This window comes from Cebidichthys violaceus, unplaced genomic scaffold (genome assembly GCF_023349555.1).
Source record: "Cebidichthys violaceus isolate CVI_PGR_0920_01 unplaced genomic scaffold, fCebVio1.0.p SCAF_13, whole genome shotgun sequence".
Classification (NCBI taxonomy): domain Eukaryota; kingdom Metazoa; phylum Chordata; class Actinopteri; order Perciformes; family Stichaeidae; genus Cebidichthys; species Cebidichthys violaceus.
Window position 1 is genome coordinate 5,542,252 of NW_027176296.1, and position 21,448 is coordinate 5,563,699.

At 42.7% G+C, this 21,448-nt stretch overlaps 1 protein-coding gene across 1 annotated transcript in view; it reads left to right on the forward strand.

Moving 5' to 3' along the window:
* The window catches only part of nr5a2 (nuclear receptor subfamily 5, group A, member 2), a 43,742-nt gene extending 23,076 nt beyond the window's left edge, over positions 1-20,666 (forward strand). The window contains exons 5-6 of the mRNA XM_068707500.1: positions 14,629-14,748; positions 18,974-20,666. Coding sequence (XP_068563601.1) covers positions 14,629-14,748; positions 18,974-19,207 — 354 coding nt within the window. The 3' untranslated portion in view covers positions 19,208-20,666. The remainder of the gene's footprint in view (positions 1-14,628; positions 14,749-18,973) is intronic.
* Positions 20,667-21,448: the final 782 nt, after the last annotated feature.

Genomic DNA, 21,448 nt, shown 5'->3' on the forward strand with positions numbered 1-21,448 from the left:
AGCCTCAGGCTGCAATGTCTGTCTTGTCATAGAGGTCAACAATCCCCCCCGCAACAACCTCCCCTTCCGACACCCCAATCCTGACAAACTGCAAGCGTGATGGGGTTGGCGGCAGCACGCAGTTGGCAGAGATTTGTATGTGTCCCTGGTCCATTGCATTTGAATTATTCGGCAGGCTGTGTTGCACCCCCCCAAGCCACACATATACACACACACACACACACACACACACACACACACACACACAGACGCGCTCACACGCACACACATCTCATAGCATGCTTTCTTTACCTTAGTTGGGAAGAAAGAAGGTGCATAGAAGGACGGGGAAAGAACGAGGGACGTAAGGAGATCAAATGAGTTACAGAAAAAGTAAAGAGAGAAGAGCTAAGAAGGTGACATGAGATTGAAACTGAGTGGCAGAGAAAGAAAAAGAAACATAGTGAATGATTTAGAGTGAGAAAGTGACCGTGAGAGAAAGAGAAGACAGAGTCAGAGATGGAGTTTGAGACAGAGCTATCGCAGCAAACAAGGAGGGAAAAAAGAAGAGTTGACAGTGAGATATAAAGAGAGATAGAAGAGAAACAGAAAGATAACATGAGAAGATGGAAATAAGGAAGAGAGGAAAGTGTGTGTGTGTGTGTGTGTGTGGGGGGGGGGTTAAATGGGAAGATGAACAAGGGGCTGTAAGAGGCAACGACCAAGGGCATGAGGAGGAGGAGGAGAGGGGGCATGGTGAAGGACAACAAGGGAGGGTGTGGTGGGGTGAAAAGAGGACCGGTAGGTGGGGGGGGGGGGGGGAACAGGTGGAAGGTTAATGGGCCTGGAGCAGATCCACCAGACGCTCTTGGGCTTGATATATGGGCCCAGGGCCTGGCGCGGGGCGTAGGCTTTCAAAGATATATTATTTCATTTGAGGAGCAGCACCATTCTGGCCGACAACCCCCCTCACCCCCGCGCCTCCACCCCCCCACAGCCAAGCATTTGTCCAGTGATAGATGACACGCCCCCCCAACACCTCAACATACACACACAAATACACATACAGTATTGTCCCTCCCAACACACACTCAGAAATTCTGTCAGGAGACTACATTTTCTTTCTTTCCCTCTTTCTTTCTTTCCCTCTTTATTTCTTTCCTTCTTTCTTTCTTTGCCTTCCTCACCCCTTTCTTTCCTCAAGCCTTCCTCACCCCCTCCCGGCTGTCAGTCTTTCTCCCAGGCTGCAGGCAGGTCCTGTGTGTTTTTTTAAGTTGCTATTTTAGTGGTAACAATATCTGTTTGATCAGTAGCGCTGGGAAGGAGCAGGAGCTTGGGGAGGGGGGTACAGGGAGGGAGAGGGGGGTTGGTTTCACAAAGGCCTCTTTTCATTCATAAATTATTGACCATTGCTCAAGACATCACTCTTTCTTTTTCATAAATACTGTAAACCCCCACCCCTTTTTTTCCAATAATACCAATGTGAAATGGAAAAAGTAAATTTAAGATTTGTTTTAAAAGGCACAGTGTGTGGTCAGCAAAAAACAGCATGCATCAGACCGTTGAGTCTGTTCTCTATCTGGACAGCTACAGGTTGGACACCTTGAATGTGTTCCTATTGTTCCCTGAATGTGTCCCCTAGCAAGGCACTGAAAGCATGTGGCACTACTCCCACACTTCCCACAGGTGAAACACACAAACATGCAAACACCCCTACACAACTGTAGGGGTGTCAGAGGGACACTGGTAAATTGAAGAGTCCTTATTCCACTGTGTGCAACTTGACACAATAGCAATTGCAGGCATGTGTTTAGCGGAAGCTCTTATTGTGTAATATTTTCTTTTTTGCTAGGTCAGTATTTATTTCCTGGCATAGCCAAAGTATGTATTTTCCAATAGCATCTGCCATGCTTTGGCTGTTTGACTGCAGGCGACCACTGATCAAATTTTCCAATGTCCTCCTCACATCCCCCTGATGGTTGTAGAATAAGCTTTAAGAGCCTTTCCAAATACTGGAATGGTCCCGTAGGTTCAACCCCAGGGGACTGCAGGAAGCCGGAAGGAAGAACAGGAAACTTGTTAAAAGAGAAGATTTAAAGTCGCCCGTCCCAGAGGAGCGGCAGCTACAAGGAGACGACGGGGGTTAGGAGGTTTTAGCATGCACAGAGTCTGCTCATCTACTTGTTGCTTTGATGAGGGATGAAAGGCTGTCATGAAGTACGAGTTTACAGAGCTCCCGGACATGATAGACTCAACTGTCTTCAAGAACATTTCCTCTTCCTTGTAGCGTCTTCATTCTCACTCAAGGAATATTTTCACTGTTTCAACATTGAACTGAAATCCTCACTCAATACGTGAGAGCAGGTAGGGGAGCACACTTGGACACTGACAAGACATGTAACTGTTGACAGATGGCTCAAGCGTCCGCACCACCCCTGAACCTGTAGAATAGAAGTGTTTTTAAAACTGCCTTCTACTGCTGCCTTTCTCCATCTCACCCTCCCCTACAAACCACTGCTGATGATGCAGTAAAGTAAAGCAAAAAAAAAAAATGCCTCCACCTAAGTTTTTCATTTTCAAGCAAGTTAACACAGCCTGATTCGCATTTGCGAGCACTTTGGGCATTCGGCAGGAGAAAGAGCAGGTCGTGTTTAAGTCTTGTTTGAGGACGATCAGGGTAAAAGCCTTTTTTATTGGCAGGTCCTGCCGCTTGTTAAGATGGTGACGCAGGTGACTATAGGCTGTGCTGTTAGCCTCGGTGGCCCCGAACTAACAGGGTTGTTGTTTCACAAGTTGGCAACAGTCAGTCAAATCAGCAGGGAGAGAGAGAGAGAGAGCGAGAGTGATTGAAAGGTAGAGAGGAAGTGGGAATGAAAGACAAAGAAAATAAGTAAACAAAGTGGATATGGGAAATTGATGTAGTTGGCCAGGGTGTTAAAAAAAAAATCAACTCAACAGCGTGCAAACATTTTACACACTCCACCAAAGTACAAAGCAGCTTCCTCCCTCCCCTATCCTCCTGTGCTTATAGTTATGAGCCGTGTTAAAGTTTAAGCAGGAACCTTTCCAAAGTGCCTCCCATCAGAAACTCTGCAAGCCAAAAATGTGGTGCTCACAGTCCGCAGCAGCAAAGGACAAATTAGAAGTGATCCTCATAAAAAGTATTGTTATCTGCCGGCGGGTTGGTGGCTGATATGTTGTCAGGCGAGTGGTAAATATACAGACAGAAGTGCCGGCATTTCGCTTCTAAATAGCTCCTGGCTATAGAGTTTCCTAGAGGTCAGAGGGGCCGAGGTGTGGCTGCCGCAGCCTTATGCCGACCCTCAACCTCTAAACTAAACTCACCACACAAAACTATGCAAACCTGTCAGCTAATTTATCTTCCTCTTTTACATCTTCCTACATTTGGTCTCTGTAAATGACACAGTTTAGAAAACATTAAAGCTCACATTGAAATCCTATTTCACATTGAAATCTGTTGATGATGACATCTATTCACTTTATCAGCCCAAAATTACTCAGTTTGAATAATAACATTGAAAACTGAACATGTCACTGGGCAACAATTAGCCAGCTCCTCCTCTAATTCAACTAAGGGAAACATGTTCAGTGAAGGTTTATGGGCTACATAGCAGAGGAAATTGTATTTTCCACTTAACAATGACTCCAATAAACAATTATGGTAATATATGTTTAAATAGAAAAAATGTATTTAAAAAAATGAGACATTTACAGTAAAGGCCAAATCATGTGTGTCTTAAGGGATACTGAACAGCAAACTTCTTCAGGCAACAATTGTATTCCTCAAACTGCACTCTGAAACACAATGCTCAACTGGCTTTCCAAGTAAAATAATAAAAGAAACACAAAGAGTCCTATAGCTTCTAATGTTCCGATGTTGCGTGGCCTCAATTATCTGCGTGTAATCCAGCCTGCCTAGAGGTTGTGACTGTGTCTGCTGCTTTCGTCACTGGGCTATCAACAGTTGTCCCCCAATGTCTATTTCTGATGCTTATTTACGGCTCGCCTATTCTGGACAGGGAGTGGGGAAGCTTGGTGGGGTCGGGGGTCCGGGAGACAATAGACAAGACAGTGGCGGAGCAGAGCCGACAGCTTGCCTTCTAGTTTTACACTTAAAGAGTAGAGGGGTATTTATATTCAACTGGGAAGGCGGGTGATTGAATTTGCACAGCGATGACTGATGCATGCATTTCATAGGAGTAACACTAGACACTGTGGTTGTGTTGTGACGACGAGCGAGAAATTTCATTGGGGCCGCACGCCAAACAACGACCCAGACGAGAAAATGGCTTCAGCCCCGCCGGCAAAGTAGGACAAAGACACCTGTTCTCTATCCTTACTTTATGCGTTCCTTTCTTTGCTGGTTTTAATTTTGCTCTTGCTCCCCTCATTTCTTTTACACTACACCAGGACTTTTTCATTACTCTCACACCATTCCCTCTTCCTCACCTCTCAATCTGTCAGTCTCTTTCTTCATTTCTCCCAAAGCACCATGACTGCAAACCTGGCACGAGCTACAGATAAATGATTCCATACATGTGAAATAAAGGCATGGCATTAATAATTGGCATTACAGTCCCGCGTGCTTTTAGGATTGCGCCCACTTAGAGGAAGATGAAAAGAGGCTTTTCAAGCAAGCTGAAAACAATGACGAGCAATAAACCAAATATGCTGAAAGGGGTACTTTCTGAAAAGGGTGTCTACAACACACTGAACTTCTGGAAATGAACCAGAAATGCTGAAAAAAAAAGACAAGGTTTTCAGGTGGCAAGCCGCAGTCTCACCTTCCCTTAGGCCATTAGTTTATACGCCACATGTTGCACTGCACTTCCCACCATCAGCAGCAGCACCACTAGGCCTCATACTGCCGCAGCAATGCTATAGAGAGAGTTCTCTCTTCTAATACAGATGCATTCATGGCAGTTTCTGTCAGACGAGTCCTGGAGATACACTTCAGGGAGAAGCAGGGCTCCATCTGTTCTGCTGCGTTGTGGTTTTGATGCCTCCTCTTCCTTGTACTTTGACTGTTTATATATAACAGGAGCTCCGGAAATGCTCAATTAGCTAATTCAGATATTTAATTTGTACATCAAGGGCTGTGATCCCAGTGATCTCTGGAGCTGTGCCATATTCGGATGTGGGTTCACAGCTGTCTGCTCTGAAAAACCCACCACCTAAACCCCCTCACAGCCCCCCCCTTCAAAAAAAAAAAAAAAGCACACCCATCACAGCGCGTCAAATGCTAATGGGAATCTGTGTCTCCCGCCCTCTCAGACAAAAAGCATCACTGCGTCTTTCTGCATTTTAAAACAGCTTTAGTCTAAGCTTCGTTAAGGTATATTGCATATACAGTATGTTTGTCTGTGGGTCTGTGGGTGTGTGTGTGTGTGTGTGTGTGTGTGTGTGTGTGTGTGTGTGTGTGTGTGTGTGTGTCTGAGAGACAGAGTTAAGGAGGACTGTCTCGACTGCTCTAAATAATACAGAAGGGGGAAGCCTTTAGCCTGTCCTCTCTGTCTCCTCTCTTTCTTGTCTTCACTTCCTCTTAAAAGACAGACAGCCAGAAAGGAATTATGAGGTCATTTCCCACTGTCTGTCAACAAAAGTCACACAGACACAAACACAGCCAATAGTACAAACACACGCACACGTACATATACGTTATGCATGTACATAAATCCTCTCTTTCTCATGTCTGACAGTCATAATAACCGTACAAAAAAGTGAATGCAAAGCCCCACTTTTAATAACCAACTCACACAGAAATCTGCATATACACACACACACACACACACACACACACACACACACACTCCCCTCCTCACCTCCTTATATTGCATCCCCTCCACATACCTTACACACTCAGCACACAAACACCAAGTCATAAATTGCAGCATTAACTCAAATAATGATTGCACGGCATGAAAATTCAATGGATGGGGCTTAATGCCCTGGAATTGCCTGGTAGATTAAGATCTGGGTGTGTGTGCGGTGGTGGGGGGGGGGGGAGGGGGGTGTTGATGGATCAATAGGAGTTCTATGTTCAGCACCTATCAGCCAGGAACCTAAGACAGTCCACTTGCACAACTCATTTTGCATTTCGGATGGCACGCATTTTCTCAGTCTGCAAAGAGGAGAGTGGTGTGACGGGAAGGGAGCAGGAGGCTGCACATGTAAGTGTGTGTATGCAGGTATTGAAATGACTTTGTGTCTCTGTGTAAGTATCCAGGTCTTGACATGATTGCGTTTGTTTGTGCATGTGTGTGTGTCTTGTGTTGGAGTGGAGGAGGAGGAGGAAGGGTTACTTTTGGGAGATACCATTCCCTGGGCTGCATGTGTATTAGCGGTCTAATGTTCATGTGAATAATTGATTAGGGCCTCTCTGTGTTTTTGATAATTAGATGATAGCTTCTTTGCTCTAAGCCCTGAGATTTCAAGTGTGCGTGTGCGTGTGTGTGTGTGTGTGTTTGTGTCAGTGAGTATGAGAGTGTGTGGGGGGGTAGATAGTCCACTTCTGAGGTATCTTTAAAACAATAGCGCTCAAAATGAAAAGAAAAAAAAAATCCTTTCCTCTAAGCCATGCACTCATGGATTAACTTTCTTCATAAATGAGGCAACTGTACATACATTCAGTTCTCATAGCCTGGAGATCTCGTTCATGTTTTGCCTCACCAATGAGTTAGACACCACCTGGATTGATTATGTCATATAGGATCATAATAAAACGTTACCTGGAAAGTTCAGATTTTGTACATATCTAGTAAACAGACCAGGTGCAGCAGACAGCAGTTAACATTGCATGCATGAAAAGATATCAATTGAAATTCATGACTGGCCCCTCAGTGGTCCATTCTCTTGCCTTATTGATTTTTCTATCTTTAATATGCTTATGCATCAAGTAAAAACAGAATAGGAAAGTTTGGGCGTGCTTGGTTCATCCTCAGATCCCTGCGCTAATATCAGACAGAGAAGAGGGTTTGTTGCCATCGTCAGCGACCTTGAGAAAACAAGATGTTCTTCCCACTGCAACACACACACACACACACACACACACACACACACACACACACTGCTTTTCCGCATGAATGTTGTGCTGCTTCTTGTGGATTCTCACAGATGTGTGTTTGTATTTTTGTATGTGTGCTTAGCTGGCTTAAGCTAACAACGTTACCTTACAGGCCGTGATCTATTATTTGTACCTGTCACAGCTGTTGTATCTTCTGCATCATCGTTATTTATTCATTATCTATTTACATATTTGTTAAGCGCTCACAATACTACACTGGTTTTGCCACCGTAGACAGATACATTTCCTGTATCTGTAGTGGTCTCATTACTGAGGCCCAGGCAGAGTAGACCTTATTGGGCCCACGTCTTATTTCCTCTTGTCTCGACAAGGCTTGGGACAAAAGGATGCTGTATAGGATGAAAGACCGAATAGGGCGACGAGGAGAGGAAGAGGGCATGTAAAATGATTAGCTGGGTTTTTATGTTTTCCCTTTCTACCACAACCCTGGGACAATAATTTGAATTTCAGGATGTGGAGACGGTAAAAAAAGATGTGAAGAGGGAGAGAGAGCATGGTCAATCGAAAGCAGAGTGTTCCCAGGGTCAGAGGTCAGCCTCCAGAGTCTGTTAATGCCGTCACCGTGGGAACCGATCAATCTCAGTGCCGCAGCAATATCGATCAGACGAGGGCACACGCACAGCATTCTTTCTGACACACACAATACAGCATTCATTCATTCTTACAAAGCGGTTTCTGCTCTCAGTCCAGCACAGTGAGTTCAAATGCGCACGCGCACACACACACACACACACACACACACACACACACACACACACACACACACACACACACACACACACACACACACACACACAGAACAATTTGCCTAAATTTTTCAGAAAAGAAAAAGTTAACTTCAGTAGCAAAAAAAATCCTTTCTTTGACTACAGTTTTCTGATTACATTCTTGTCATGAACAAAAGCACTACACATTGCTAGCAACTGGACACTGGATATTCTTTCCACATTATATTACATTCAACATGCTCCACGGTATCCTGAGTCGATGTAGGTGTTACTAAAGTGAGATTTAGAAACAGAAAAATACACAAAATTGCAAACAGCAATTATTTATTTTTTCTTTCTTCACAAAAAGATGTCTTAAAGTTTAAAAAAAAAAAAAAAAAGTTTGCAGATACAAGGCCTTCTTGTGACAATGGTTATATTTTATGAGCTTACAGATGGCCGGAGGCATCTCTATGACTGTTTAGGGACATAATAGCAGTCTAGAGTTTCTGTCGGACATAAACCCACAGGCATCTCTACTACCTGATATGTCGGATTAGATATACATGCAACCAACAAACAGGTGCCAGTGACATGAGGTGTTGATGAGCATGCACGCAATGATATACATATAATGTCACATACATTCATAGTACAGAACACTTGGAGTATCAAGCTGATGGTAAGTCTGCCAGCTGTTGGTCTTTTAGAGAGATATGCATTAATGTGTCTCTGAATGCCTGATGTTTTGTTTCTGATTTTTGTTTTGGGTCCATATTGGCTTATGATCAATCTGGATCGTAATACATTCAGGAGACTAGAGTGGCCACTCAGACTACAAACTAATTTAATTAATGACAGTTTCCTTCACAATGTCAGTCTTATCTTATGAAAATGTTTGTAATACTACAGAATATTTTTTTTAAATATGTGTATTACGTGAATGACTCTGGTTGAAAACCTCATGTAAGTCAGTAAAATACATCATCAGAAAAAGAGAAAGACTTTTAACATCCATTATTTCTACATATTGTACATATACTTTTAATAATCATTACATGAAGACTCAACAAATGCAAAGGCTTACCTCAACCAACCAAATGAAGGAAGTACAATAACTATTGTCCAAGCATCACCAAAAAGCTTTTAATGGCTATCTTTCAATTGCCAATGAAAACACACTGGAAACTATTGATGGATGAAACAAAATCACATTTATAGAAAATTAAGAAAGTTCAGCTTTTGGCCATTTTACTATTGAGTTGAGTTTCCATGGCTGCTCAGCTCTAAAGGATGGATTTCTAATCCTTTGCTAATTAATCATGTTGATTCAGAGAGCATCAGTAGAGCTGAACCCTAAAAGTCAGGGAAAATGGCAGGTAACCAGCAGGTGTATAACTAGCAAAAATACATTCTGGTAGCTTCAATCTTCAACCTTGTCTGCTGGCTGACAGTCAGTTTGACTGAAGCTATAGTTGCTCACTATATTATCTCTATTATTATCATTCCTCTCCCCTGACCCCCTCCCCCTAGACTAGCAGCGCCACCTGCCACCTGCTCATTTTCCCAGCATTCTTATCACCCCGCCAGCCGTAGGATCGAGGCCCACACAAACTGTATGCCATGACAAACAAGAGTTGGTTTGGAGAAGTGAGGGGGAGGGATAATGATTTTATTTTCATCCGCTTCTGCAGTGTGTAGAGAAAAGCCAGACATAGTTCGGAACATGGACACCCAAAGCTCACCTCTCCCTACCAGCAGGTCACATAGCTGGAACACCCTGGGGATTTTGTCACTCACTCTGTTGGTTTTTTTCCAATGGATGCAACTCTATTTGTGGCTTTTCAAAGTTATGGCTGCCACAAATGATTTGAGGTAGGATTCAAGAGGCATTTGTTGTGTCATGAGTCAATAGAGACCTGTTTTTTTTTGTGCCTTCCATGCAATTTGGTCTTTGTTAAGACAATAGGAAGGGTAATCCAGAAATAAACAGACTCATGGTAGCAGGGTAGCATGTGCTAGGAAAAAAGTATCAACCACTCCATGATTTGTGATACATTGATGACCAATTAGTTGAAGAAAATCCTATTGTTGGCAATGAAACCACACACTGAGACTCTTTTCAATTAAATTACCAAACTATGAACAAAAAATGAGCTACAGTACATTCAAGTTCAGCATAATTAAGTGTTCGAAACGCTCTGAGAACAACAGCCGCTGTTCTAGGTGAATTAATGCCTGTTCCCAGGTGAATACAGGACCTGTTTGGCTCAAGGCGAACAGATGCCAAGACAGGACTGCACCAAAGGGCGGCTGCTAGAGATGCACAAGCATTGATGTCAGCTTCAAACCTCACCTGTAGTATTTCGAGACAGCATTGATTCTTGTCCAGCAGAGAGACGGAAAGATAGAAGCACAGCTATTGTTTATGTACAAGTCGTTTGAGGCAGATAAACTCATGGTTTCTGTGTGTGTGTGTGTGTGTGTGTGTGTGTGTGTGTGTGTGTGTGTGTGTGTGTGTGTGTGCGCGCGCTCTCCCCCCCTGTCTTAAAAAAATAGCATGATTCTCTCCATTCATTAAGGCTCCACAGAAGGAGATTCCATTAATCTGTTCATTAGGCCACATCAAAAATGGAACTACTTATTAAAACCAGATCCAGCTGTGTACTCTCGTTAAAGCCTGCCGTACCGTACGCAGCTTAACAATGCTCGTGGCACTAGACCAAAACCCGGCCACAAGAAAGGGGGGAAAAGATTCTACTACATTGGCCTGTTTTGACTCAACACACCATGATAATTGCTCTACTCTTAGCAGGGGGCTATGAATAAACATTACTTTAGTCAGCGAGCATCTGAATGCTCCATTTCCAATTAATTTACATTTACACAGAAATGGAGGGAATATCTGCTCTTAATCACTATGTTTTATTTTCTCAATTTCCCCCAAGTCTTTTCTCATTCTCTCATTCCCTGTCTGGCACTTTCATTCCCCCTCTCACCCACGCTCTTTCTTTTTCTACCTCTCTCTCTCTGGAAAATCCCATTAATCTCAGCCAGTGGTTTTGAACAAAAGCTATGGGCTAAGCGATTGATCCTGGCATTGATCCCATTCGCCTGAACGATCATAAAGGTGTTAAATTGGTTTCTTGGAGGATATGTATTTTTCATTGCTGGCTGCAGCAAGTATAAGTTCCTGCTTGGAATTTCTCGCAATTCTTTAACCAAACACTGGTCATGATATTAAAATATTAAATAGATCACACCTTGAAACGCCTTAAATGTGGATTTTGAAGCCAGTTTTCTGGGGAGCGTGTTTTCTGCATCAGCGTGAACCTTAGAAGCTAAATCCTTGTACTGAGTTTTGCTCCATCCAAGGACAGGTAGAGACTTGGGATTGTCCAAATGGAAGCAAAAGTAAAAAAAACTCCTTCACCTATGTTGCCAAACATTCCACTTTGAATTTACACTGTTTAACTCAAATGGTACATTTGACACCAAATGCAAAATTATGTTTTTTAACCACAAAATGATAATGTGTCAAGGCCAGCTAACATTTATAGACTATTTCAGAGTAAAGATTTGTCATAGGACAAGACTAAAAGCCTCTAGTTGCTGCTCCTTTAACAAATGTAATTTCTTTGAACAAAACAAATGAGAACCGCAGAAAGGAGAAGTTGACGCTTTCAGTTTTGGGGTAATTTGGTGACATATAGAAGTGTGTGTGTGTGTGTGTGTGTATATGTATATATATATATATATATATATATATATATATATATATATATATATATATATATATATATATATATATATATATATATATATATATATATATATATATATATATATATATATATAGAGAGAGAGAGAGAGAGAGAGAGAGAGAGAGAGAGAGAGAGAGAGAGAGAGAGAGAGAGAGAGACAGACCAAATAAATAGGATGCATTTAAGGAATAACGGTAATGCTGGTTTAGTTTGTGTGTAGAGGCAACCATTGTGCTGGGGGAAAAGAATGTTACTAAGCATGTGTAACATCTCTGTCCTATGGCGAGTTGCAGATACAGTGCGAAGTATATCAAATTATATTATCAAACAAAATATGTGGTTTTATATTTTTCAAATAATCCAAAAGTGACGTTCCCAAGATACTTCAGCTAAAATAAAAAATAAATATATCTTCTTAGAAGTTGAACTGAAATAAGCTTATCCACCAAACGTACCTGCTGATCCTGACTTTCCATATTGCTATTTTGATGTCCAGAGAGAAATTTTCAAAAACACTGAGTCAAAGCATTTAGCATTGAATGATCTTATTTCAGGATTGATTGTTAGCAGACAGTGATTGCAGTGTTAACAAGCACAATGTTTATCACTGAAATGGGGAAGTGAGAAACCCTCAGGGATTAACAACACAACAAGTTTGTTTCCTACTCAGTTGACATTACTGGAAACAGTAAATTAGCAGTTATCTAAACTTTCCATGACGACGCGGTGAGATAAGAATGAACTGACTAAATAAATCAGCTGTTTTATTGCTGCTGGTGAGCTCAACAAACTGCTCATTTGAACTTTGTGTCATATTGAGAATACATCACATTCGGGAATGCAATCAGCCAGTGTTGGACTGTATTGAGTGCCTTGAAATAGTACTCAGGACTTGCTTGCATAAAAACACAATACGAAGCGCTTGTCAGCTCCATGTCAGAAAGTTCATATTATCTGAGAGAGCAGGCAGCACATCTTGTAAGATCAGGCGCCATGAACGTTGCTCATTTGACAGAGCAAAGGAAGAGCTTGTCAGGGAAACAGCTCGTGTCGCTGGCACTTAAAAAGGTCAGCGAACTGAACCCCAACCCCTGGTCCACCCTCCCGCCTGTCGGTCTGTCACCAGTTCACCATTTCCAGGCGGGTGTCCCCAGCCCTCGTCTAGGCTGCTATCACCCGCCGTCATCCCCTCTGAGCTGGCCCCCTTTGATGACCCAGGCCTCTTGTCAGAGAAGAGCTTCCAGGCTGGCAGAGTGAGGACAGCCCTTTGATGAGGACCCCGACACTTGCCAGCACTGCTGACATGCAGGGGGGGTCCTTTGAAGAGCCTGGGCCTTACATGTACCCATCCGTCCATACACACACACACACACACACACACACACACACGCTGTTACAGGGTATATGGAGAAACGAAAAAAAAAGAGAAGTGGGGCACATAGAGAAGTCCCTCCTTTGACTGTATTTCTTGCTCTCTGATGGTTTTAATGAAGGCATTTGAATTTCCCCATCCTGTGCTTGAGACGCCTTCAGTGTGAGTACAAAAAAATTGATGTATAGGAGGGAGGAGGAGGGAGACAAAGAGAGTCCTTCAACATTTTTTAGAAAAGGTCACAGAAGCATTGTTGCATTTTGTCACTTGACTTTCACTGACAAAAGAGAAATAGCATTCAAAGATTGGGTACTTTTGGGATTTATTTTTTGCTGCAATTTGCTTTTTATTCATTACATTTTGTAAACGGTTCATTTAAGTGTAGAAAGCATGATAACGGCATGATGGAACTTTGGTGCTGCTCCAGATGAACCCTGATGATCTGAAGGGTTACCTACATCAGAGCCAGTACAGCAACTAAATGGCAGCTGTAGTTAAAAACAATAGTCTGGCAGCTCTGCCCTCCAACAGTGTGTGCCAGATCAATGTTAATGCACAGCTATTGTTTTGTCTGCCTGAAAAGTAAACACACACTGTTTGACACCAGCCCCAATCACCAGTCATAACAATCCTAATCAACAAGCAATAGACTTCAGACACAGCCACCGTCACACAAGGTAATAAAGTTGTTTTTCTTATAAGGTCATTGTAGATTTCAACAAACGGACCCTTGTGCAATTTGCAGACAGCACAAAAAGAAATTCCTTTCAGCAGTGTTCATGCCACACCTGCCCGTGTCGCAAAGTTTTAACATCGATCCACATTCTTCACCCGACGAGTTGTGGTTGACATTGGTGATGAAAGTCACAGACAGTTCTCACAGACTCAAAGCAACAAAGTAATTCACATCACCACGAAACCGCGGTGTGCCCAGAAAGACACATTATTCCCAATGATACCACACAGAGGACAATGTTTGTTGACAGAAAAAAGGGGGGTCTGGGTGAGGAGAAAGAAAGAGCCTCTCATACATTTTCCTCATTCCTTCCTTCTCAATGTGGCCTTTTTTTGTCTGAGTCTGGCTATGCAGAGTAATGATTAACACTGCCAGGCATGGGAAGAGACTAACGGTTACAATGGAGGGGGTTGTTTTGGTGTACAGCACCACCTCAGCTTCCCAAGCTCACCTGGCAGGTCCCTGGGAGCCAGCGGCTGGCATTCAGGAGGAGAAAAAAAAAAAAAGGCTACTTAATCATTATCATCTGTGGAATCACTCAGAAACTGCTGGCAATGGGCAAACAGATAAACCTGGCAAAATTGTGAAATCGGGCACAGAGCAAAGTGCTTAACTGAGTGATGAGAAGACTTTGGAGTGTGTACAGGGGACTTTTGAGCTTTGTGCAAGGTTCTTACCTTGCAAACAGCTGCCTGCGATATTTACAAGTTGCTGAGGCTGACACAGTGCCTCGACCTTTTGTTTTGAGGGTGGGATACTTGATTTTTCCTGTGTGAGCGAAATACAATCGATCAACGGACATGTAGAGATGGTAGATGATGCCACAATGCCCGGATAGCTTTTTAGAGACCGTTTTAGTTCACTTTTGTAAAGTTCAATGCTCCTCATGTTGATCTCCTCTGGTTTGTTTTCTCATCGAGTCAAGTACTGATGCAACAACTGATGCGTTTGTTGTTTTTAACCAGGTGGACGACCAGATGAAGCTGCTGCAGAACTGCTGGAGCGAACTACTCATCCTCGACCACGTCTTCCGGCAGGTGATGCATGCCAAGGAGGGCTCCATCCTATTGGTCACTGGCCAGCAGGTGAGTTGGTTTAAACCCACCCTGGAAACTTCCAGCTACCTCCACCCCTTCCCCTTTCTTTCAAAGCCCTGCCAACCATGCTTCACTTGCTCCTCAGGGGATCCTGCAACACCTCAACATTTCCCTTAAAGCCTTATTGATCACTCAGGCGCACAGGAGTCCCCGCTTCATTAAAAATAGATAATGCTTTATAGATATATACTAATGTCACTAGAATAATCAATTTAGCATTTTTTTCTAAGTGCATAAAGACTCTGCTAGCGCATAAATAAAGCACTCGGTTACGCATGGTGCAGCATAGTGAGTGGGCGGACAGATAAAGAATGTGGCTAAGTATGTTATTTTGTTTTACTGGGGCCCTTAAGGAACTTGGTGGGAGCTGATGCCTGAGGCCCAAATCGAGGTCCTCAAAGCCTCAGGATACTGTGATTCTGTTTCACTTCATACACACACACACACACACACACACACACACACACACACACACACACACACACACAACATACTGTCAAACAGTAAACACACAAACCCTGAGCAGGCAGGGAAGACTCCTTCAGCATTCAGTGATTTTCATAATCTCATGCACACACAAAGACATAAGACCGCTCATCATGAATATGCCTCTGACCAGTGGCATGGCTGTCAGTGAGAGGAGAAGTCATAAATTATAGATTGGCTGGCTCTTCAAAACATTGCTCTTCAACAAAATGTTTTACAACAATAGATGCTGGTATAAATATTGAAGCAAGGCAAGTGCACTGTATACAGGGAAGTCCTGCTTTAGTTCCGTGATTCTGAATGAAGACAGGGTTGGGGGGGTAGATTTTTAGATTAGCTGAAGAATAACTGGTTGTGGTAAATAATCATTAGTACTTCTAGAGTTGAGTAGTACAAAGCGTGGTTAATGGTAGTAGAAGTGTGTACTTGGCATGTACATCAGGCCAATACGCACACAAATAGGTGAAGAGAAAACACAAAGAAAAGGAAGTAGGAAAAGCCAAAGAGAAGGAGAAGTATCGATGGAACAGAAAAGATGGGGAGTGAAGAGGAGAAAATGAGTGAAGAGATGGAGGAATGACAATGAAAGAACACAGCAGAGAGGAAAGAGATGAAGAGGTCTGTTGAGAAAAGCAAAGGAAGAAAAGATGTGCGGAATGAGAAGGAGAGAAAAATACAATGGTATTAAGGAAGAAGTGAAGAAGATAAGGAGGTGCTGGCATAAGGAAGGGCAGACTAGAGAGGACAGGAGGAGAAGTGAAAGGTGGTAGGGGAAAAGAAGGGAGAAAGAAGGAGATGATGAGGGCAGTTTGAAGAGACCAGAGCAGTAAGGAGAAGGAGGAGGAGGAGGAGGAGGGCCTGATAATCAGGGGAGGCACAGGACGGCAGTTTCGTTTGCATACCGTGGTTAATGAACAGCTGGTGTTGGGGGGGTGTGTGTGTGTGTGTGTGTGTGAGGCTCTGAAACAGTTCATTATTTCCTATTATTCTCTGCCTGGCCAGGGGTGACAGCACAGCGATAACACCAGGGATATTTAGAACACAGTAGCGGCATTACCCAAAGCAAATGCCACACACACACACACACACACACACACACACACACACCTGACTGTTTGGGCCAACATACTGCGCCGTTCATTGGCCACACTGGTCTGTAATGATAAAGTTTGTGTTGGGAACAACTTAAATGTCCTCGGGTTGGCAGATATCGTCAGGTCTTTTCAGAAAACTCTTTAAGACAGACGATTTGTTAAAATGGAAATTTGGACAGATCTTTCTCCCCTTTTGCTTTGAATCAAGCCTCTTCTTTGCTCTCGCCAGTCAAATGCTACTTGAAAGGAAATCCATGGTGCCAGCAAATTTACTGTTGTAGCCTGTCATTCAGCCTCTGTCCTCTTTTTCTTTCGTCTTCAAGTTCTTCACTTGGTAATTTTTGTCTTTTTTCTTATTTTCCGTCTTTCTCTCAACTGCTTTATGCGGTCATGTCACCAACAGCAGTGAGCAATGGCCATGAGTGGTTTTTTTTTGGTTGTGGTTGGAAGAAAAGAGGCTTGTTCTTTATCCTGTCACATCATCAAACATATAAATGTGTGCAAACATGAAATGACAAAGATTGGACTGAACTGTTGAATGATTAAGCAAGGCCTCACAGCTTGGCAGCCAGTTTTCGGTATATATGAAAATCCTGATATTTTGATAGCACTACGCTCCTGGTGTAGATGGAATTCAAATGAAGAAAAAATGCAAAAACAGAAGTTTCTAGGCCAATACTAGATTTCTGTGCTTTCAAACTAGGTACATTTTCCATCCCTGTCTTCCACACACATCAAAGCCCTCTACCCATCAAACCAAGCTCACCTTCCATATTCCTCTTTAATGTTCTGCTAAGGCTGTTTATTGTATTCATGATGGGTTAAGATTTGAAGGTTTATTCATATATTTACTCTCTATGTCTCTCCAGGAGGGATAATAAAGTAGTATTGATTGATTGACTGATGCACAGGTCACCAGGGTTAGTGCTAAGTCTGCTATAGTGACATTATAGCATTTTTTTTCCTTCTCTCTTTTTACTTGAGGCTAGAAGGCAATAACCCAAGGCATCACCATCAACAGTCCAATCCTTCAATGAAGTTATTTCATGCACAGTTGATTTTATGTAAATTGATTGACATCTTGGAAGGGGGGCAGTGTCTGCTTTTCATTAAGAGTCATAACTCTTAACCGTCTCGAAGGAGGGAAGGAGGAAAGAGAGAGACAAAGGAGTTAAGGATAAATCGAGAGAGGAGGTACAGTTGTGTAGTATAAGAGAAAAATAAGAAAAGCAGGATAGGAGAAGAGAGTAAAACATTATGTATTGTAAACATTTACTTTCCTTTGACTCTTACCTGCTTCACAGATGAGAAACATGCTCCAATCATTCTCTTTACACAATAAATTAATTCCAAATCTGAGCATGTTTTTAATTGCAAATGGAGGCTCACAGGGACCCTCTTCCTCCCTGAGCTTTAGGAACTGCACACGCCAACATCTACCTTCCCCAGGAAACCCTAGCACAGTCAATTATGGTAATGAATTGTCAATAAATATAAAAATTTAATATGGTCTTGCTTACTTTGAGTGGCAGCTAAGGACTTGCCTCCCAGACAAATGTGCTGCGGCTGCAGAAAGGACTGTGCGTGCGCGCGTGTGTGTTTGGACAGATGGGTTGGACCCAAGAAAAATGTGTTTATGGGTAATCTATCTATCTATCTATCTATCTATCTATCTATCTATCTATCTATCTATCTATCTATCTATCTTGTTTTGTCATTTCTCAGCATGCATGTTTTTGTTTTGCTGTGTAACAGAGAACAGAGAGATAAGTCAAGTCTGGCAGGTCTAGTCAGATGGAGGTGAACTCCCATGCTCTCTGCCTACAGCATGTTGTCATAAAAAAACTGTTAAACTGAGAAAACCTACTGCCTGCAGCTGCTTTTTTGACACATCTCTGACTCATGCTCTGACAGACAGACCAAAGCTTCTGACTCTGTGTTGAGAGTGCAGGAGAGCAGGTACAGGGATGAAAAAATCATTACATTATGTTCATGGTGCTGATGTGTTCAGGGTACAGTTGCATAGTTATCAATCATTTTTGCGTATTGGGGTTTTAGATATATTTTTATTGATTGAAATAATCCTCGAATGGGCATAAGAATCCCAAAGAAATGGAAGCTAATATCTATTAAGTCTGCTGTATCTAAACCAGAGGAGGTTGCTCATCCTCTTCATTTTTAAAGAGTAATTGGTTGAAATAAACCATTACTAAGTGTCAGTATGATAAATAATTTAATGATATGTAAAACTGATGCTCCATGTCCTCCCTAACAAATCAACAACCAGAATACAATATTGACATTGGTCCAATGATGATTTCAAAATTCCATCTCTACCAATGTATTGTATGTGAGAGCCATTGTTTTACTGCCTAATTTTTCATTGAACATAAGAAAGTAGAGATAAGTAGCCAATAATGTAAATTAACATGACACCATGGGTGGGTTTTCCTCCTCTTCTCCCAATTTTTTAGTCACCATCCTCCACTGATCTAACCATGTTGATTTATCCATTTAGCTGGCTATCCTTGCTACCCAACAAGTTGCTGACAAGCTATCTGGACATTCAATTCATCAAGAAAAACTCCAGAGAGTACCTTTAATCCATAATTTTCTCTCCCTGCTTATTCCAGGTGGACTATGCAGTGATTGCGTCACAGGCGGGAGCCACCCTCAACAACCTGTTGAGCCACGCCCAGGAGCTGGTGGCCAAGCTACGTTCTCTGCAGATGGACCAACGGGAGTTCGTCTGCCTCAAGTTCCTGGTCCTATTCAGCCTGGGTGAGTCTATGAAAGCCCTGAAGTGGAAAGATTTGAGGTGGAGATACGGTAAAAGGGTCCTGGGTAATTGTTCCTGCCCCCATTAAAGTTGCTGCTCCTGAGTGGTGGATGATGATCACAGTGATAGAGAGAGGCAGGAAGGATGAGAGAGAAAGGAAACAGAAGTAAGAAAGTGGAAAGAGGGAGAGTGTGGAAAGTAGGAAGGAAGGAAGGAAGGAGGAAAGGAGGTGGGGCAGGAAGGGACTAGTTGTCTGGAAGGGACAAGGAGAAAGTGAGGAAAGAAGGAAATAGGGGAAGTATGTTGCTCTTCCAACACAGATAGGGAGAAGGCAAGCTTTTATACACAACTATACAATTTAAGTTCCCTTATATGCAAAGCAATTATAAATACATGCTCAAAATTAATGTCAAGAGTTTACATTTTTGTAATTCAGCTGTCGCTCTCTAGTGTTGAACAATGGGTGCAGAAGTTGTAGAATAAGCATCAATTTGAATATTATAAGCAATAAATTATAAACTATGCATAATTAAAGGGATAGTTTGGGTGTTTTGAAATGGAGTTCAGTGTATAACCAAATGTAGGTCAGGAGTACTGGCACAGGAGCTGTTGTGGACAATGGCAGCAGCAAGACATTTTAACCACATAAAAAAAGGCCAACCTAAAAAAAAAAAAATCTATCCTTTGAAGTGGACGCTATATTTTGAATATTTTCACTCCTTTATCTTACAGGCAGCCATTTCTGACAGGGAACTGCACTAAAAGTGAAACTTATCAACGCTATCTTCGTTGAGAAAAACAGTATAAATAAGTTTCACTTTTTGTTCAGGTCCATGTCGGAAAATATTCTAGATAAAGTGTTCAGATTTTTCAGGTGGGTCTTTCTTTTAGAAGAATAAATTACGTTTGGCTGCTGCCCCTGTCCACAGCAATACATTACTTTGCTACCTCACATAACACCACTTTAAAACACTATCCCTTTCAGGTATGCAACATTTTAAGAAAATTAATAAAGCCATTTTATTTAGCATAAGTATGTAGGAAAAAGCAACAATGTGAGATTTTTTGGGGAAATGGGATTTTTTTTTTTCTTCGATTGAGCTTTGGTGGGTGAGAATGGAAATGAGGGAGTTGGGGGTCAAGTGAGGAGGGGAGAAAGGATGAAGAAGGAGATAGGAGGATGATGAAGTGGAAGAGAGTAGAAATTGGGCAGGTACCATGAAGCATTTGGGATGGACAGGTGGGAGGGAGCCGAGGCTGGGAAGAGAGAGGGAGCAGGGGATTTGGGAGCGGAGGGAAGTGGAGGGCTATATAGCCAAATAAGTTAAGGGATGAAGAGATGGGGTACATTGATGTGTGTGTGTGTGTGTGTGTGTGTGTGTGTGTGTGTGTGTGTGTGTGTGTGTGTGTGTGCGTGAGTGTGTGTGAGTGTGTGTGAGAGTGTGTGTATGTTATCAGCTCCCAAAGCTGCTCTCCACTCTCTAAGCCGAGGTCAGACATTGCCAGGAGACTGTCATCTCTGTCTCTTACCTAACAAGTCTGCAGCAAATGGCCTCTAAGGAATACACACACACTCACACACACACACACACACACAAACACACACACACACACACACACACACAGACACTTGACCAAACCTATTTTAACATCCTACATTACTGAGGCCAATGATGTCAAGGTAGCTACGCTCAACCTGGCCCCTCTATGGCACTGAGAGCAGCACCAGTGGCATACATATGATGAATATTTTCCTCATCCTTAGCTACCCCTCCCTCCATCCAACTGTAATACACAGGGGTCATACTTCTTTACCTTCTCTCAACAAAGAAAGAGGGACTAATGAACTGCTAAGCAGAAGCACAAACACACTGAGGTGATCAGGCAGGATTAATGTTTGTGTTAGTGGTGTTTCTGGTACAGCGAAGAAAGAGGGAGGGATGGGGGGGGGGGATTGCAGTGGGCTTTGGAGTCCGTGTGTCTGTGTGCATGCGTGCGTTTTGTTTGTGTGGGGTTTTTTATGGGGCAGGGGTGTTGCTGGGGCTCAGGGTCTAAATAATTTGGCAGAAACATCATCCATAATGAAAGGCTCACCTGAGGGATGTGTATAGCCCCCGGCAGTGCCTGTTCAGGCCTCCTGTGAAAGAAGCCCGACACAGACAGCGTAGCGTCGGCCGTGGGGATCAGTGTTGGTGGAGGTGGTGGGGTTGGGGGAGGGGCTCGAGTAATGTAAAGCAAGGAGATTTAGAATTGATCGGATGAATATCTCACACAGCTGAATAGAGATGTGAGGTTGAGATACATACATTTACCTGAAGGAAAGGGCATC